This window comes from Cololabis saira, chromosome 2 (genome assembly GCF_033807715.1).
Source record: "Cololabis saira isolate AMF1-May2022 chromosome 2, fColSai1.1, whole genome shotgun sequence".
In the NCBI taxonomy this organism is placed as follows: Eukaryota; Metazoa; Chordata; class Actinopteri; order Beloniformes; family Belonidae; genus Cololabis; species Cololabis saira.
The window spans coordinates 26475019-26488993 of NC_084588.1; the positions used below are offsets into that span (position 1 = coordinate 26475019).

The 13975-nt window shown below is 38.5% G+C and overlaps 2 protein-coding genes across 2 annotated transcripts in view; both read left to right on the forward strand.

Moving 5' to 3' along the window:
• The first annotated feature begins 1784 nt into the window (after positions 1-1784).
• rrad (Ras-related associated with diabetes) lies at positions 1785-4656 on the forward strand. Its single transcript, XM_061741782.1, has 5 exons — positions 1785-1916; positions 2145-2536; positions 3094-3167; positions 3277-3481; positions 3718-4656. Exons 2-5 carry the CDS (start codon positions 2164-2166, stop codon positions 3993-3995), a joined length of 930 nt encoding a protein of 309 aa, XP_061597766.1. The 5' UTR covers positions 1785-1916; positions 2145-2163; the 3' UTR covers positions 3996-4656.
• A 261-nt stretch (positions 4657-4917) lies between these two features.
• The window catches only part of cdh16 (cadherin 16, KSP-cadherin), a 35602-nt gene continuing 26544 nt past the window's right edge, over positions 4918-13975 (forward strand). Inside the window, exons 1-7 of the mRNA XM_061710067.1 lie at positions 4918-4942; positions 5229-5353; positions 5469-5567; positions 8689-8823; positions 9008-9164; positions 9716-9874; positions 12340-12536. Of these exons, the coding sequence (XP_061566051.1) occupies positions 5309-5353; positions 5469-5567; positions 8689-8823; positions 9008-9164; positions 9716-9874; positions 12340-12536 (792 nt within the window). The 5' untranslated portion in view covers positions 4918-4942; positions 5229-5308. The remainder of the gene's footprint in view (positions 4943-5228; positions 5354-5468; positions 5568-8688; positions 8824-9007; positions 9165-9715; positions 9875-12339; positions 12537-13975) is intronic.

Below are 13975 nucleotides of genomic sequence, written 5' to 3' on the forward strand. Positions count from 1 at the left end.
TAATCTCACAGAAAATAAAAGCATTTTTTTCAAAAGTGTAATTTGTTGTTGGTGGTTAGTCACATCCTGATATAAAATAACTATTAATACAAGAGGACAAGTGGGAGGAGTTGGCATAGTTAGAGGAGTGGCATAATGTTAATATCAACTGTGATACTTTACCAAATAAGAATCATCTGCCAAACATTTTATAACGTTACCTGATGAGATAAAAGTTCAAAAGGTTCAAGTGTGATGTAACATAAAATACCACAAGATGGCAGCAACATCTTCCACAGTTCAGTCTAACTGGAGCATGGAAGACATGATGTGCATTCAAAATGCTGCAGCCAGAATTCTAACCAAAACCAAGAGGTATGAACACATCACTCCTGTTTCAACCTCTCTTCACTGGCTCCCTGTTAAACAAAGAGTAGATTTTAATGTAGGCTACTTCTTATTGTTTTTAAATCTATGAATGGCTTAGCTCCCTCCTACATGGTTGGCATGCTCACTGAATACATACTGGACAGATCCCTTAGATCATCAAATAAGAGTCTCCTCATCATACCTAGAATTAACACTAGATCTGCTCATGGTGCTTTCAGTCACTACTAGACTCTCTGGAATTCCTCGCCGCAGGAACTAAGGTCTGCTCGAACATTGCCCTCTTTCAAAAGCAGACTAAAAACTTACCCTTTTGCACAGGCGTTTGACTAAACTCTAAGTGATTGGCTGAGTGATATCACTTTTATTTTAATGGAATTATTGTTATTATTGTTGTTTTTTTATTTTTCTCTTAACATCCTTTTATCTGTATCTGTTATTGTAACCCTGTAATTGTATTCATTTATTTATGTATTTAAGCACATTGAGTCCATGCTCGCCATGTGAAATGTGCTATAAATAATTTGCCTTGCCTTGCCTTGTAGTAGATCTCTGTGTGCAACAGAATATATTTCAAATATACTGGATCCAAAATTAATAAATCATGCAGGTCTGAACAAGAGAAAATATACTGTCCTAAGGTGCTTTTCCCTCCATTAACGTGTTACACAGCTTTCATATTTTAAATTTACAGACCTTCCTGCAGGCAGGGATCAGTAAAAACAGACCTAGCTGTAAGGTCAGGCGAGTCAACTGAAATGAACTGGATCAGCAATGCAACGATGGTTGTGTTATTTCTTTTTTTTTTTTTACATATACTGCATGGTTAGGTGGAGGTGAATAATAATCGACTGCTGCCTGTAAAATCAAGTGGTTAAAGCGCATTACCGTCACTGATTCACGTGTATAATATTTAAATGCAGAATATGAAGCAGTTGTTTACCCACCCCATACTGCAATAGTAATACCAAATATTTTACATGTACTAAATGCTATTCTCCCATGTCCCTGGGGTGACATATTTAAGTCAGTTCAGATTATGTTGTGTTATTGACCTCCCCCCTTGATTTGCCTCCAGAAGACTCAAAGTCATGTTTGATGTGAACAGTCATAGTCTCAGTGAAGAGCATTCATTCAGTTCATGCTTTGTTCCATGGCAGCGGATGTTGTGCATATATTATTCAACCTCTAAATATAAGCCATATATTCAAATAAAATATGTATGCCCTATTTTTAAGTGGGCTTTCCCTCTTCAAAGATTCATCTCTAGGCTATCCGCCCCCTCAACAGTGAGCTCCATTTGGTGATGCGGAAGGGAGATTCCTGTGCTCTTCCAGTCATACGCCCCCTCCCTTCATGATGTTACCGCTGCTGTAATAAACGGAGACGTGACTCTCCGGGGCGAATCCCTGCATACGTCACTCCTGTCCATTATAAATAGGCTGAGCAAAGACTCAGATCAGACTCAAGCACAGCCGCCTTTACGAATCAACTTTAAAAAAAACAAGGATTACCTGATTTCCTTCGTTGGATTTAACTACTATCACCGGGTGAGTTTCTTTAATACCACTGGAGATATTTCTGTAGTAGTGTGGGACTTCGTTTTTTTGTTTCAAGTTCATGTTATGCTTATGTCAGAATTTCTTCTAATTTTTATCAAGTGGCTTGTGATTTTACAGATTTATGTGAAAACCTCGCTACTATTATGCATGGAGATGTTTGTAAAAGTGATCCAACAAGACATCGCATATTTACGCATGGCACATCTATATTTACAGAGCGTCCCTATAGGCAACAATGACTTTGAACAAGGGTGACAAATTGCGGAACATGGACAGGAGGAGGGGGAGCACGCCGTTCCCCATGAATCTGCCCAACCTGCACCGGAGGAGCATGCCGGTGGATGACCGGGACCTGCGCGCCACGATGCCGCAGACGGGACGGACGGACGAGCTGTCCAACCTCCTGCGCTGCTCGTCCTACTCCCCCAGCGAGGAGCACCGCGGCAGCTGCGCGTCCGACTCCTCCGACTCCGTGATCTCCACCGGGAGCGAGACAGACTCCCAGCTGTACAAGGTCGTTCTCCTCGGAGAGCACGGCGTCGGCAAGTCCAGCCTGGCGCGCGTTTTCGGAGGAGTTGAGGATGCTGGTCACGACTACGATGAAGCAGGTAGGCCTGCGTAATGATGCTGAGAATGAGTCATCAGCCCTCACAACCCACACGATGGAGATGGACATTCTAACACTTTGGCGTGATAATTCAGAGGTTGATTTGATCTGAATAATGTGGGGGAAAAAAAACAATTAGTGTCTAAATTAACTTTAAATCTTTTCAGAGAAGAGCGATGATATAATTGGTAATAATAACACATATGTACACAATTCTTTAAATTAGTCCCGATTTTAACACATTTGAAAATAAAAAATGAGGATATTTATTCCTTTATTACACACAAAATCCATATGGAACCATGTATTTTAGTAAGGTGTAAAAATACAGTATCCTTATATTTGCACATATAAGGGCTTACATGCATTGATTATTATATTTCCATACAGAAAGCACATAGCCTTGCCTTCAGCTGTCAGAAACACAAGCAAAAGCTAAAATGAAGTGCCAAAATCGGATTAAAGAAAGGCAGCAACAAACAGCAAACAAGAATGTCCAGACACTTTCTTCTTCTTCTCTGTCATTATGTAACACAATATCAATTTTTCCCTCCTCAGGAAACACTTACGATAGATCTATTGTGGTGGATGAAGAGGAGACCTCCATTGTGCTTTATGACATTTGGGAGCAGGTGAGAGTGATGTATTATGTATGCACTGTTTTCTCAGAGATGGATTATGCATTATTGGAAGATGGGATTGATTGAGCTGACCTTGCTTAAATCTGTCTCTTCCCTGAAGGATAACAGTGACTGGCTGAAGGAACAATGCATGAGGATGGGAGACGCCTACATCATTGTGTATTCAGTGACAGACAAATCAAGCTTCGAGAAGGCATCAGAGCTCCGCATTCAGCTCCGTCGGGCCAGGCAGTCGGAAAACATTCCCATTATCCTTGTGGGCAACAAGAGTGACCTGGTTCGGTCCAGAGAGGTGTCTGCCGAAGGTAAGTTAGTATAATTAACATCTCAGTGAGCCACAAGCATGACAGATAGATATATTTGATTGTGCAATTGACTGCTTAGACTCCTGCCGAGTCTTAATTCAAATACCACCAAACTCAGGAATTAACTAGAGCTTTAAAAACTGTCACCACTTATGGCTCATCTGTGCCCTGTGTCTGTGTTTTCTTAATCGCAAACCTCCTCTAATTATCTGTTCTCTCCATTTCTTGGGTTGCAGAGGGAAGTGCATGTGCAGTGGTGTTTGATTGCAAGTTCATCGAGACATCTGCATCCCTTCATCACAACGTGCAGGACCTATTCGAGGGCATTGTCAGACAGATCCGCTTGAGGAAAGACAGCAAAGAGGAGAACGCACGACGCATGGCCAACTGCAGGCGTAGAGAGAGCATCAGCAAAAAGGCTAAAAGGTTTCTGGGCCGGATGGTTGCACGCAAGAACAAAAAGATGGCTTTTAGGCAGAAGTCAAAGTCGTGCCATGACCTAACTGTCCTCTGAGCAATACACGGAGCAGAAAGACTTTTTTCCCCATTTTGGCCTCTGAAGACCAGATGCTGTGTGTTTTAACACTAATCCTAAAGGACTAATAGAGCTGTACAGAATATATTTTTTTCCGTTTTGTAGATGCAAACAAAAAGAGAACAGATGAGGTAATTAACATCAGTGACTGATGATGTCATATCATGGTGATAACCTGCATGAAACTTTGAAAGCATTTAATTTTGTTTTTAATGTTTGCCTTAAACATTTAAACATTTTACCATAAGAAGATGATCCTCTTGTCTGAAGAAGAAATATCTGATATATATTGAATTGGAAAGATTGCCATGCTGTTGGGTTGTGCTCCTTTATTTGAAGGGGTTGATGTATATACGTTAAATATGAATGATGCTGAATGCAACATACATCTCATTATTCTATAAAATCTGAATACTAGGTCATCTGTACTTGAAATATGGTGCGCAGGTTCGTGCCTTGGCCGACTAGTCATAGCTTATACAAAACTGTTATTCTTTGTTGTTCCAACGACACTGAATTCAAGTTGTGAATGTATGAGTAAAGCAATAAGTTATATCAGTATTGTGAACTTCGACATTGTTTGAGAATTCTTTGTTTACGTTTATTTCTTTTTTCAATAAAATATCAAATCAAATCATGATTTTCTTCTCTGTTCTTGTTCCTGCATCAACATGTTTGCCAGAAGAAGTAGGTGTTGTTGTCCAGGCCAATTATATCCTCATGAATATTGATTTGATCCTATCAGTGGAATGGAACCTCACTGGCCATTTGTTTTGCAGGAAGGAAACATGGTAGTTAAGCGTGTTATTTCTTGAGCGGTTAACCATTAATCCAAAAAAAAAGAGGGGGAACAAGAGCACAGTTTTTCCATGTAATTTAAACTTCTCTCACACCTCCTGGAGATGCACATGCATTGTTTGGAGCAGGTAAGATAGAATGATTTTGCTCAAAATAAGCATCAAATGTTTTTATTTTGGCTATATATTGATGGTCACTTGCTTTACCTTTATCAAGGTCAAGCTCTTTGGTTAACATTTTAATCTCAAAAGACTCTTTGCATTCAGCGAGCCATAAAAAACAAGTGTGCTTTCTATTCACATGCATCTTTATTGCTCCCCCTGTACTTGGGGATCAGATGTTGCCTTAAATGGTTTCTTTGTTGCTTACATATTTTAACTGTGAACTCTGTGTGTTGGTGAATCAATTCCACAGGGTGAATCAGTGACAAAAAACATTGGCGTTGATTGTTGGTCGGTTTGAAATTCGGAGGCTTTGCCACTTTACAGAGACACATGGCTGACAGAAGAGCTACACCAATGCTGATTATAACTCTTGTAGTAAGACTCTCGCTCTCGCTCTTAACTGTCATATTTTGGTTATTTACAAGATAAAACTACTGCGTGGAAACAGTAGCCGCTGTCACTAAGACAAACCGTTTGTCCTGTTTCACAGTTGGCAATACCTCACACTTTTGTGCTGTGCTCTGGGGCAAATGTTAAAATTGGTGTTCCTGAAAACTACGATGGCATTTTCCCATGGTACCTATCTAAGGTAAGAAGTTTCCGTTTGTCTCATGCTTGTAGATTTCCTTTAGGGAATTAGAACATTTTTCGAAACACAACCAAACTGTTAAGATAATGATTAAAAAAAAAAGTGAGTTGAAAATGGTCATAATTTTACGTTTTTGCAATTTGAGGTGCAGGTTTACAAATTTTGAAGCGTTAATAGTTGCAGTGAATATCCTGTTAAGTGATAATATTTCATTACATATAAGACTGAATCAGTTTATGTCAGAATAAAAAAGGAAAAACTAAAATACCTCCTCCCAACTAATTCTGTTGATCATTTCATGATTAAGAATATGATGAACAAGCAACCATATTGTCTTATTACCTGAGGATAAAAATAGTGTGCCAAAATAACATCTACCTCTAGTTGTCTTTTTCTTCTGCACTCAAGGTTGAATATTCACTGACATGCTGTCGTCATCAGCAGTCTATAATAGACATGTTCGCAGTGTATGATACTCAGCCTCTGCTTTTAGTCCAGCTGGATGGCAGGTGGGGTGTTTTACTCATATGTGTCACTCAGACGTCCTCTGGTTCGCGCAACAGCATGAGTGAAAGTGCTTTAAATGGTGTTATTGTGATGTCATTACAGTACATCTTGTAACCTAGTAATACACCCAGTCTTTTTATCTGACAGAGCACCATTAACGTCACGTACATGTTAATGGCTGCTGTGGAGGATAATTATCCCACGATGGGGCTGACACAGTAATTGCTTTAAAGCAAAACCTTTTCATATAGCTCCTCCTGTCAAAAAGGAGAATTATTGTGAATTTTCATATTTTTATTTAATATTCTTTAATGATTTTTAAAGAACCAAAACACTTCAGATGTTTTTAATCATTTTAGATGCTGGTGTGATTGAGCTGTCCAAGCACACTGCTGGCTGATCGATTTCCTTTGAAAAGATCTTCTGTCCGTTATCTGTATGTGCTCTATTATATTTAGGGTTGCAGGGGGTGGGCATGGTGAGCTCTTCTTGTCAACAATTTCTTATTTACAAGAGATTTAATAAAAAGGGCTAAAACCGGCAGTGGTTCATGCCTTTGTGTGTTTTGGTTGCTTTCAAAAGACTGAAATGTCTTTATTATTGTAAATTAATTTCAAGAAAAACTAAGTAACGGACATGACCAGGGCTTCATGTGGACTGTACCATAAGTTATGTCTTGCTACTGTGCACTACTGCCGTTCTTCCACTATTTTTCAGTGGCTTTAGGTGTGATCACGTTTGACTGTTAGAGCAAACAATGCAAACAAGGTTTCTAGTGACATGACAGAATTTATTGATGTTGCAATTTTATTTTACCTTATTTAGGCAAGACACGTTTATTTCTATGGCGCATCTAAGCAACAAGGCAATTCAAGGTACTTTACATAATTAAAACATGAAAAGTGAATAAGGAAAGAAGGAATAAAAAATATGAGCTGCAGTGTACTGACAGAATAAAGTAAAGTTAGTTAGTTTGATTCTGATTCTGGGGACACAGACCAGACCTGAACCAGAAGACCTGAGAGGTCTGGATGGTTGATATGGCAGCAACACGTCTCTGTTATATTTTGGTCCTAAACCATTCAGTAATTTATAAACTAACAGAATAATTTTAAAGTCTCTGAGATACATGGAGCCAGCGTAAGGACCTCAGAACTGGAGTGATGTGGACAACCTTTCTCGGGCAGCAGCATTCTGGATTAGCTGCAGCTGTCCGATTTCAAGATCCTGCTGAGACTTTGTAATTGTTTTAGTGCGTCTCTGAAGGTTCAGCTCTGAGTCCATGACTAACCCCATATTTCGAGCCTTTTCAGTGGTTTGTAGTTGTAGTACCTGGAGCTGTTTACTGACTCTTAAACGTTCTTCTTTTGTTCCAAAAACAACTACATCAGTTTTGTTTATACATTTCTTTTGATTTACTTCCTTCATTTGAGTGTGTTGGTTTTTGTTTTTCCCAATGATGCCACAGTCATATTGACCAGAACGTAACATTAATGGGTTGTTAGTAAAGGTCAAAGAAACAATCAGAGAACATCCGAAAATGATCTCGTTATTAAAGGATATCTCCCCGACTGATAATCTAAAATCACATGTTATATACAGTACCTGGCATAAGCCCGGTGCATATTAGTCTTCTAGCTATACAGTGTATATATTTTGCCACACTATGCATATATTAACACTGAGGTCATAGATCTTTCCAATTTGATCATAATCCTATACTTTTTAAATCCACAAATAGATCACTAATTACTGAAACATGGTGGCACAAAAAGGGATCGGCTCATAATGTATCTGACAAAGACTATTTTTAGCTGAGCTTTACTACACACTCAGTAAACACGTGTATGTAGAGGGCAATGAAAGATGAGCTTTCTGGTTCTGTTCCAAGAGAAACTTGCTCAGAGTCCTTTTGACATTTGTGACAAATGACTAATGATTGAAGTGACTCATGACTAAAAATTCAACTTTAGAAGCTCTATATTTAGTGTTTTTCTTTTGTATAAAGACAAAGAGTTTTCTTGAAAATCCAAGTATAGGTATCAAAAAGTGAAGAAAACAATATACTGTAGATCAGAGAGCTTAATGTCCTGATCAATCTCGCTCCGAGCATTATTGACAACAGATAAAGTCACAGGCCATGGCTGACCTCTGAACGAACATTTCAGAGACAACTGAACTTTATACATTTTCAATATATGAAGCATTTAGTTCTTGGTTAATTACAGTTCTTTAAGAATTCCTCTAACACGATATTTTGGTCTTTGTCTACTTTGTCATGTGCGTAATAGATTAGCTTAAAGGAGCTCTCAATTATTCCTCTTGTAGACGTTCCGCCACACAGTAATTGAGTTTGTTTTAATTCAGGAAGAAAAACAACATTGTTGAGTAGCACCAAGATAAAATGTGAGGAAATAAAGTCCTGCCATTGGTGTCAAAATTAGGATTGTAGATAAATCACTAATAGCTGGGTTGTGAAGCTTTCTGCTTCACCGTTTTTCTAGTTTTCCTATACGACACTGCCTGGATTTGAAAGAAACTCGAACTAATCTGTCTGTAACTTTGTTGTGCTTGTGTTGTCTTTTCATTTAGTTTGTGTTTTGTTACATTACAGCTTCCTAACCTACCAAGTAATTACACTGACATGGTGTTATCAGGAGATGATGAGGGGATATTTGGAATCGATGGTCAGTTTCTGTACGCTATAAAACCACTGGACCGAGAGAAACAACCATCTTACTCTTTGCAGGTATCATGTCATGTCATATTACATCAACATGTTAAGTAATTTCTGATTGTATCATATCAACTTGTGATATATACTGTATAATGTCATGTAATGTTAGTGTAGCATTGAGATTAGATTTACATGAGAAACTGATTCCAGCCTATTATTTAAATATGCCCTCTGCATATGTTTGCGTGTTCTGCAGGTGTCTTACAGATCATCAGGTGTCCTTCAAAACATCCGAACTTCAGTGCCTCGCCAGAGCTTTACAGTTGAAGTATGCGTCATTGACAAGAACGACAACGTGCCTACTTTCCTAGAGGAGAGCATGAGAGGCAGCGTGCAGCTGGGGCTTCTAAAAGGTAGCAGAATCATCAACATTAAGCTTGAGCTGTCTCTAAATCTTACATTTTATGCAGCGTGAACTTTACTCTTAACCTCAACATTAAATGTTTTCATGAGGTTACAGTTTGGATCAAATCAATTATGATAATATGGATTATGTCTTTTCTTCAAACTGTGGTGGGGCTTTGTAGTCACATTGGTTCCAGCACCACAATGGAAATGTTTTATTTGCAGTTGTTTAAAACGTTTTTTTTTTGTGTGTGTGGTATGGATTTTTATTATTTTTTAAGAAAAAAAGATTTATCCAAGAGGAAGAAACTGCATAGAATTTTCTCAAAAAAATTTTTCCTGTATATATCAGTCTAAAAGAATGTGCAATATTATTTTTCTTATCCTTAAATTTGATTACAGGTTATTGCATCATGTTTTATTTACTATCTTTGGCACAACCTATGTTATGTTTTTGAAAGTATTAAACCAGAGAGTGTATTCTTTTTTGGGGGGGACTAGCTGAGACTCTAATTCATATTTTATTGCATTGTTTGTGTCCTTGTCCTTTGTCTTTCAGGGATCGCGTTCATGCAAGTGGAGGCGCTGGATCGGGACGACCGTAACACTCCTCACGCTGAGCTGCGCTTCAGCCTGATGGAGCAGACGCCAAGGATTCCCTCCAGCCAGATGTTCTTCATCGACTCCATCACCGGAGAGGTTTCCCTCACTGACGAAGGTCAGTCCCAACCACTGAACCAAATGAAAAAGTCACAGTCATATTTATTTATTTGTTTAGGATAGCTTTTTTGTATTTGATTTTTAGCACCAAGGTCAAAATGCAGGGCAGTAAATAAGGCAGTATAATTATACTACAATTTAAGATTACATGTCTGAAAGTTTACACGTTTATTCTTTTAATTTTCTCCTAAATGTTTTATAATTTTCAGTTTAGTGTTGTGAAAATAGTATTATCATATATCAGTTAAGTAATTCATTTATTGTGATGTAATTTAGCTGCTAGAGATGACATCATACTGCTTATTGCCTAAATGGTCAGACTACTTAACAAGCAAATGGGAGAACCAAATTAAATAAAGAAAAAATAAGAAAAAGCTATGCAACACTGTCAAACAATACTTGCAAAATAATACGCCATACTACAGTTGTAATGAAGAATATCTAGATAAATACATTTTCTGAATAACAGCAGATATTTGTATGTTACATCATGTGAAAGAAAATACAAATAAGTCATAAAGGTTTGATACAAAAATGAATGATACACTTACAGACACACACATACTTCTGCGGAGTAAATAGCAGAGCTATTTCTGCAGCTGTAGTATTCCCCTTTGTTACAGTTCCACAGGAGCTGGATGACTTTCACACTCATGCTGTCTTTGGACCCACACTGCTGCTTATTTCCAAATGGCTGGGAACACTGATAAACTGCTTCAGTGAATTTCTATCTTGTGTAAGGCTCACTGAACTATACCAACCACTGCACTTAAATTTTAATGGTATTTCTCTTCTATTTAAGAGTGAATGAATGAATGAATGAATGAATGAATGAATGAATGAATGAATGAATGAATGAATGAATGAATGAATGAATGAATGAATGAATGAATGAATGAATGAATGTAAGCTTTATTCCAAACATGAGAAAACATAAAAACAACACACAAGTCAAAATATTCAAAACAACAAAAAAGAAATAAAACAATGTTAACATGTCCAAAAAGGAGTAGAAAGAAGTATGTGCTTATTTAATCCTACCCCTTCTCCCTTCTCAGTAATTACAATCCTCAGTTGATTTCAATATCCTGTTTTAACACATATTCACAAACTACTGCATATATTGTGTACCAACACCTCATGAATATACATAGTTACATATTTACATTACATATTTACATATTTACAAACAAAGAAAATAAATAATGTAAGTAAACAAGTGACTAAATGATCTGTGGTGATTGTCAAAGCCCTTCATCCTCCCTGTACCTGTGAAAACCATCTTTTTGTACCGCTGTTTGAACTGGGTAATGCTTGGACATTGCTTGAGCTCCGCACCCAAACTGTTCCACAACTTCACTCCACATATGGAAATGGTAAATGTCTTTAGTGTTGTGCGGACACAAAGATGTTTTAAATTGTTCTCCCCTCTTAAATTATAATCCCCATCTCTGTTAAAAAAAAACAATTTTTGAATATTTCCAGGAAGCATGTTGTTTTTTGCTGTGTGAGTGTGATGAAAACTGCAACCACGAATGTCACACACGTTACATGTTACATGTTACACGTTACATCCTAAATGTGATGTCACTTTTAGGATGGGATGTCACATTTATCTGAGGGAGAATTTAGTCGGTGACAGGCTTCCAGAAGCTCCACGAACGTTTGTATAAATATTACGGGTTTGGATATTCTAATTCACTTTAATGCATTCATTATTTTTCTTTTCTGGACTTTAATGTGTCTCACTTCAGGACTATATACGCCTTTTCCACCAAACCGGTTCCAGGGCTGGTTTTGGGCCAGTGCTGAGTTTGCAACCGGGTTTTCTGTTTACACTGACAAGGAACTGGCTCCAGGCCAGAAAAAATGGTTTCAAGGTAGCAGCAACTCTTTGCTGGGCTAAAGGAAAGAACCGCTTATGTAAGCAGAGGGGGGCGGAGTTATTAAGACCAACGGCAATAGCAAGACTGCAAGGCGGCGACATCTCCAAATAAGCAACAAATTCATATGCATACAGCAAAGCAGCAGTGGTTTTTGGAGGAGACAACCTGTCTTTTAGTGACATGGTCCACGGAGGGAGCTATGCGGACAAAGTCCAAATACATTGTTGTTGCTTCAATTTTCACGCCAATGCAAATGCTGAGACGTAACTGATGTTTTCAGTGACGTAACTGACATTTACAGTGACATAATGACTTGGCTCCCCTCAGCACCCCGAGCTATCGATAAACAAACTGATTCTCAGCTGGTTTGCAAGTTGAATGAGTTCTGAACCAGCACCAGCAATGGTCCAAAATCAGCCTTGGAACCAGTTTGCTGGAAAAGGGGTAACAGTGTCACATTAGACAACACACCAGCATAAGCAGTTTAATGTTGATGTTTTTTTTAAATCAATTTTGAAATTCAACACAAACTTTTGAATGAAATGAAGAGTCTCTGTTTCATCTGTTCCACCACCAGGAGCCTCTGCTCTGGACCCAGAGATGTGTGGCCGTTACAAGCTCTTAGTGATGGTGAAGGACATGGCCGGGAAGACAAATGCTTTCTTCACCACTGGCATTGTCACTGTTGAGGTGACTGGAAACACGTGGGCGTCACCAGACCCTGTGAGACTTCAGGAGAATCTCCCAGGCCCTTATCCCATTCCCATATCACAGGTGAGGCAGCACACCTGATCACCGTCATCGGCTAAAGCAAAACGTTTGGGGAAAAAGTGGTTTCACTTTGCTCACTGATTTTCTCACTCACAAAGAGCAATAAAAAATAAAACCAACTCAATGGAAGTACAACATTTGAATCCTTTCTTCATCCATCCTATTCGGGTCACAGGGTCTCCTGGAGCCTATGTTGGCTGTCTATAGGACAGAAAAAAAAGTGAAGATGTGAAAAGTAGGGGCACGTCCTGAACAGATTGGCAGTCCATTGTCCACACACACACAGACACAGTTTGGATGGTGCGAAGAAACCCACGCAAGCACAGGGAGAACATGCAGACTCCACACAGAAGGATCCTTGCTGGATCCCCACTTTGCACACGCACAATTACACAGACATAATGTACACACCTGCTCACTCACCTGCATACTCACCCCACAGTTTTGGGGACAGATAATCGCAGTAGCCTAGTCCTGATTTGTCATTTGTGTCTCTGGCTGTTCCCGTTTCTGTTTGTTTGTTTTCTCTCTTACAGATTCCCAAGGCTTGTGTGTCCGTTGTGTGTTTTCCTGTGTTTCTCTCATTTCAGACTTGCAGCGTATGCCACCCCTCAACTAATTTCTGATTTTTACAAATTAGTTGATAATGAAGTATTTGTGCTCAGTGAAAGAGCAAACCCTAGGAATACTGTATCATTGGTGATATTTTACGGAAATGGTGACATTCTTAGATCATAAAATGTAAATGTGAAATTCATTGTTTGAAATAACATCATCTCTCCCTCTATTCATACAATCACCTAAGGATACCTGGGCATAGGTGCAAGTCAGTTTTTTTTCCTTTTCTTTGTACAGCAATGCAAAAAGTGTAAAGGTTCACTGTCCTCATGTCTACTGGTTTTATCTGGTTTTATTTTACTTTTAGCTTGTCATAGTCTTAGTCATATCAGCTCCATGGTTATAAATAACTTTAAATATGTGATAAGACATGACAAAAAAAAATCACCTGGAGCTGTAGTTAATTAGATTCTTCCATTGTCTTTCAGCACTGAAATATTTTTTCTTTCATTCACTTCTGAGAACTGTGAAAACAAAGAAGAGTGTAGATCTGATTCAGACGCTGAATGAAATGTATTGTGCAAACTCTGATAGCCACAAGGTGCACTGCAAAACATCCCCCTCCTACTGTTTTTCCCACCTCGCCCACGCTCGCCCTCAGCCTCTTGTCTCTTTGGTTCTACCATTCTCTTCCACCCACTGAAAATGTGTGGATTCACAAGAGTAGGCACATTTTATTTATCATTTCTAGTTTTTTTCTAATATTTTCAAAGCTATTAATCAAATCCAAAACCTTAGGCAGTCTGGAAAGAGCAGATTTCTTCTGTGTATTAATATTAGTTGCAAACGAAAACAATGTTTGAAGAGCCGTTTGTTGTTCGTTT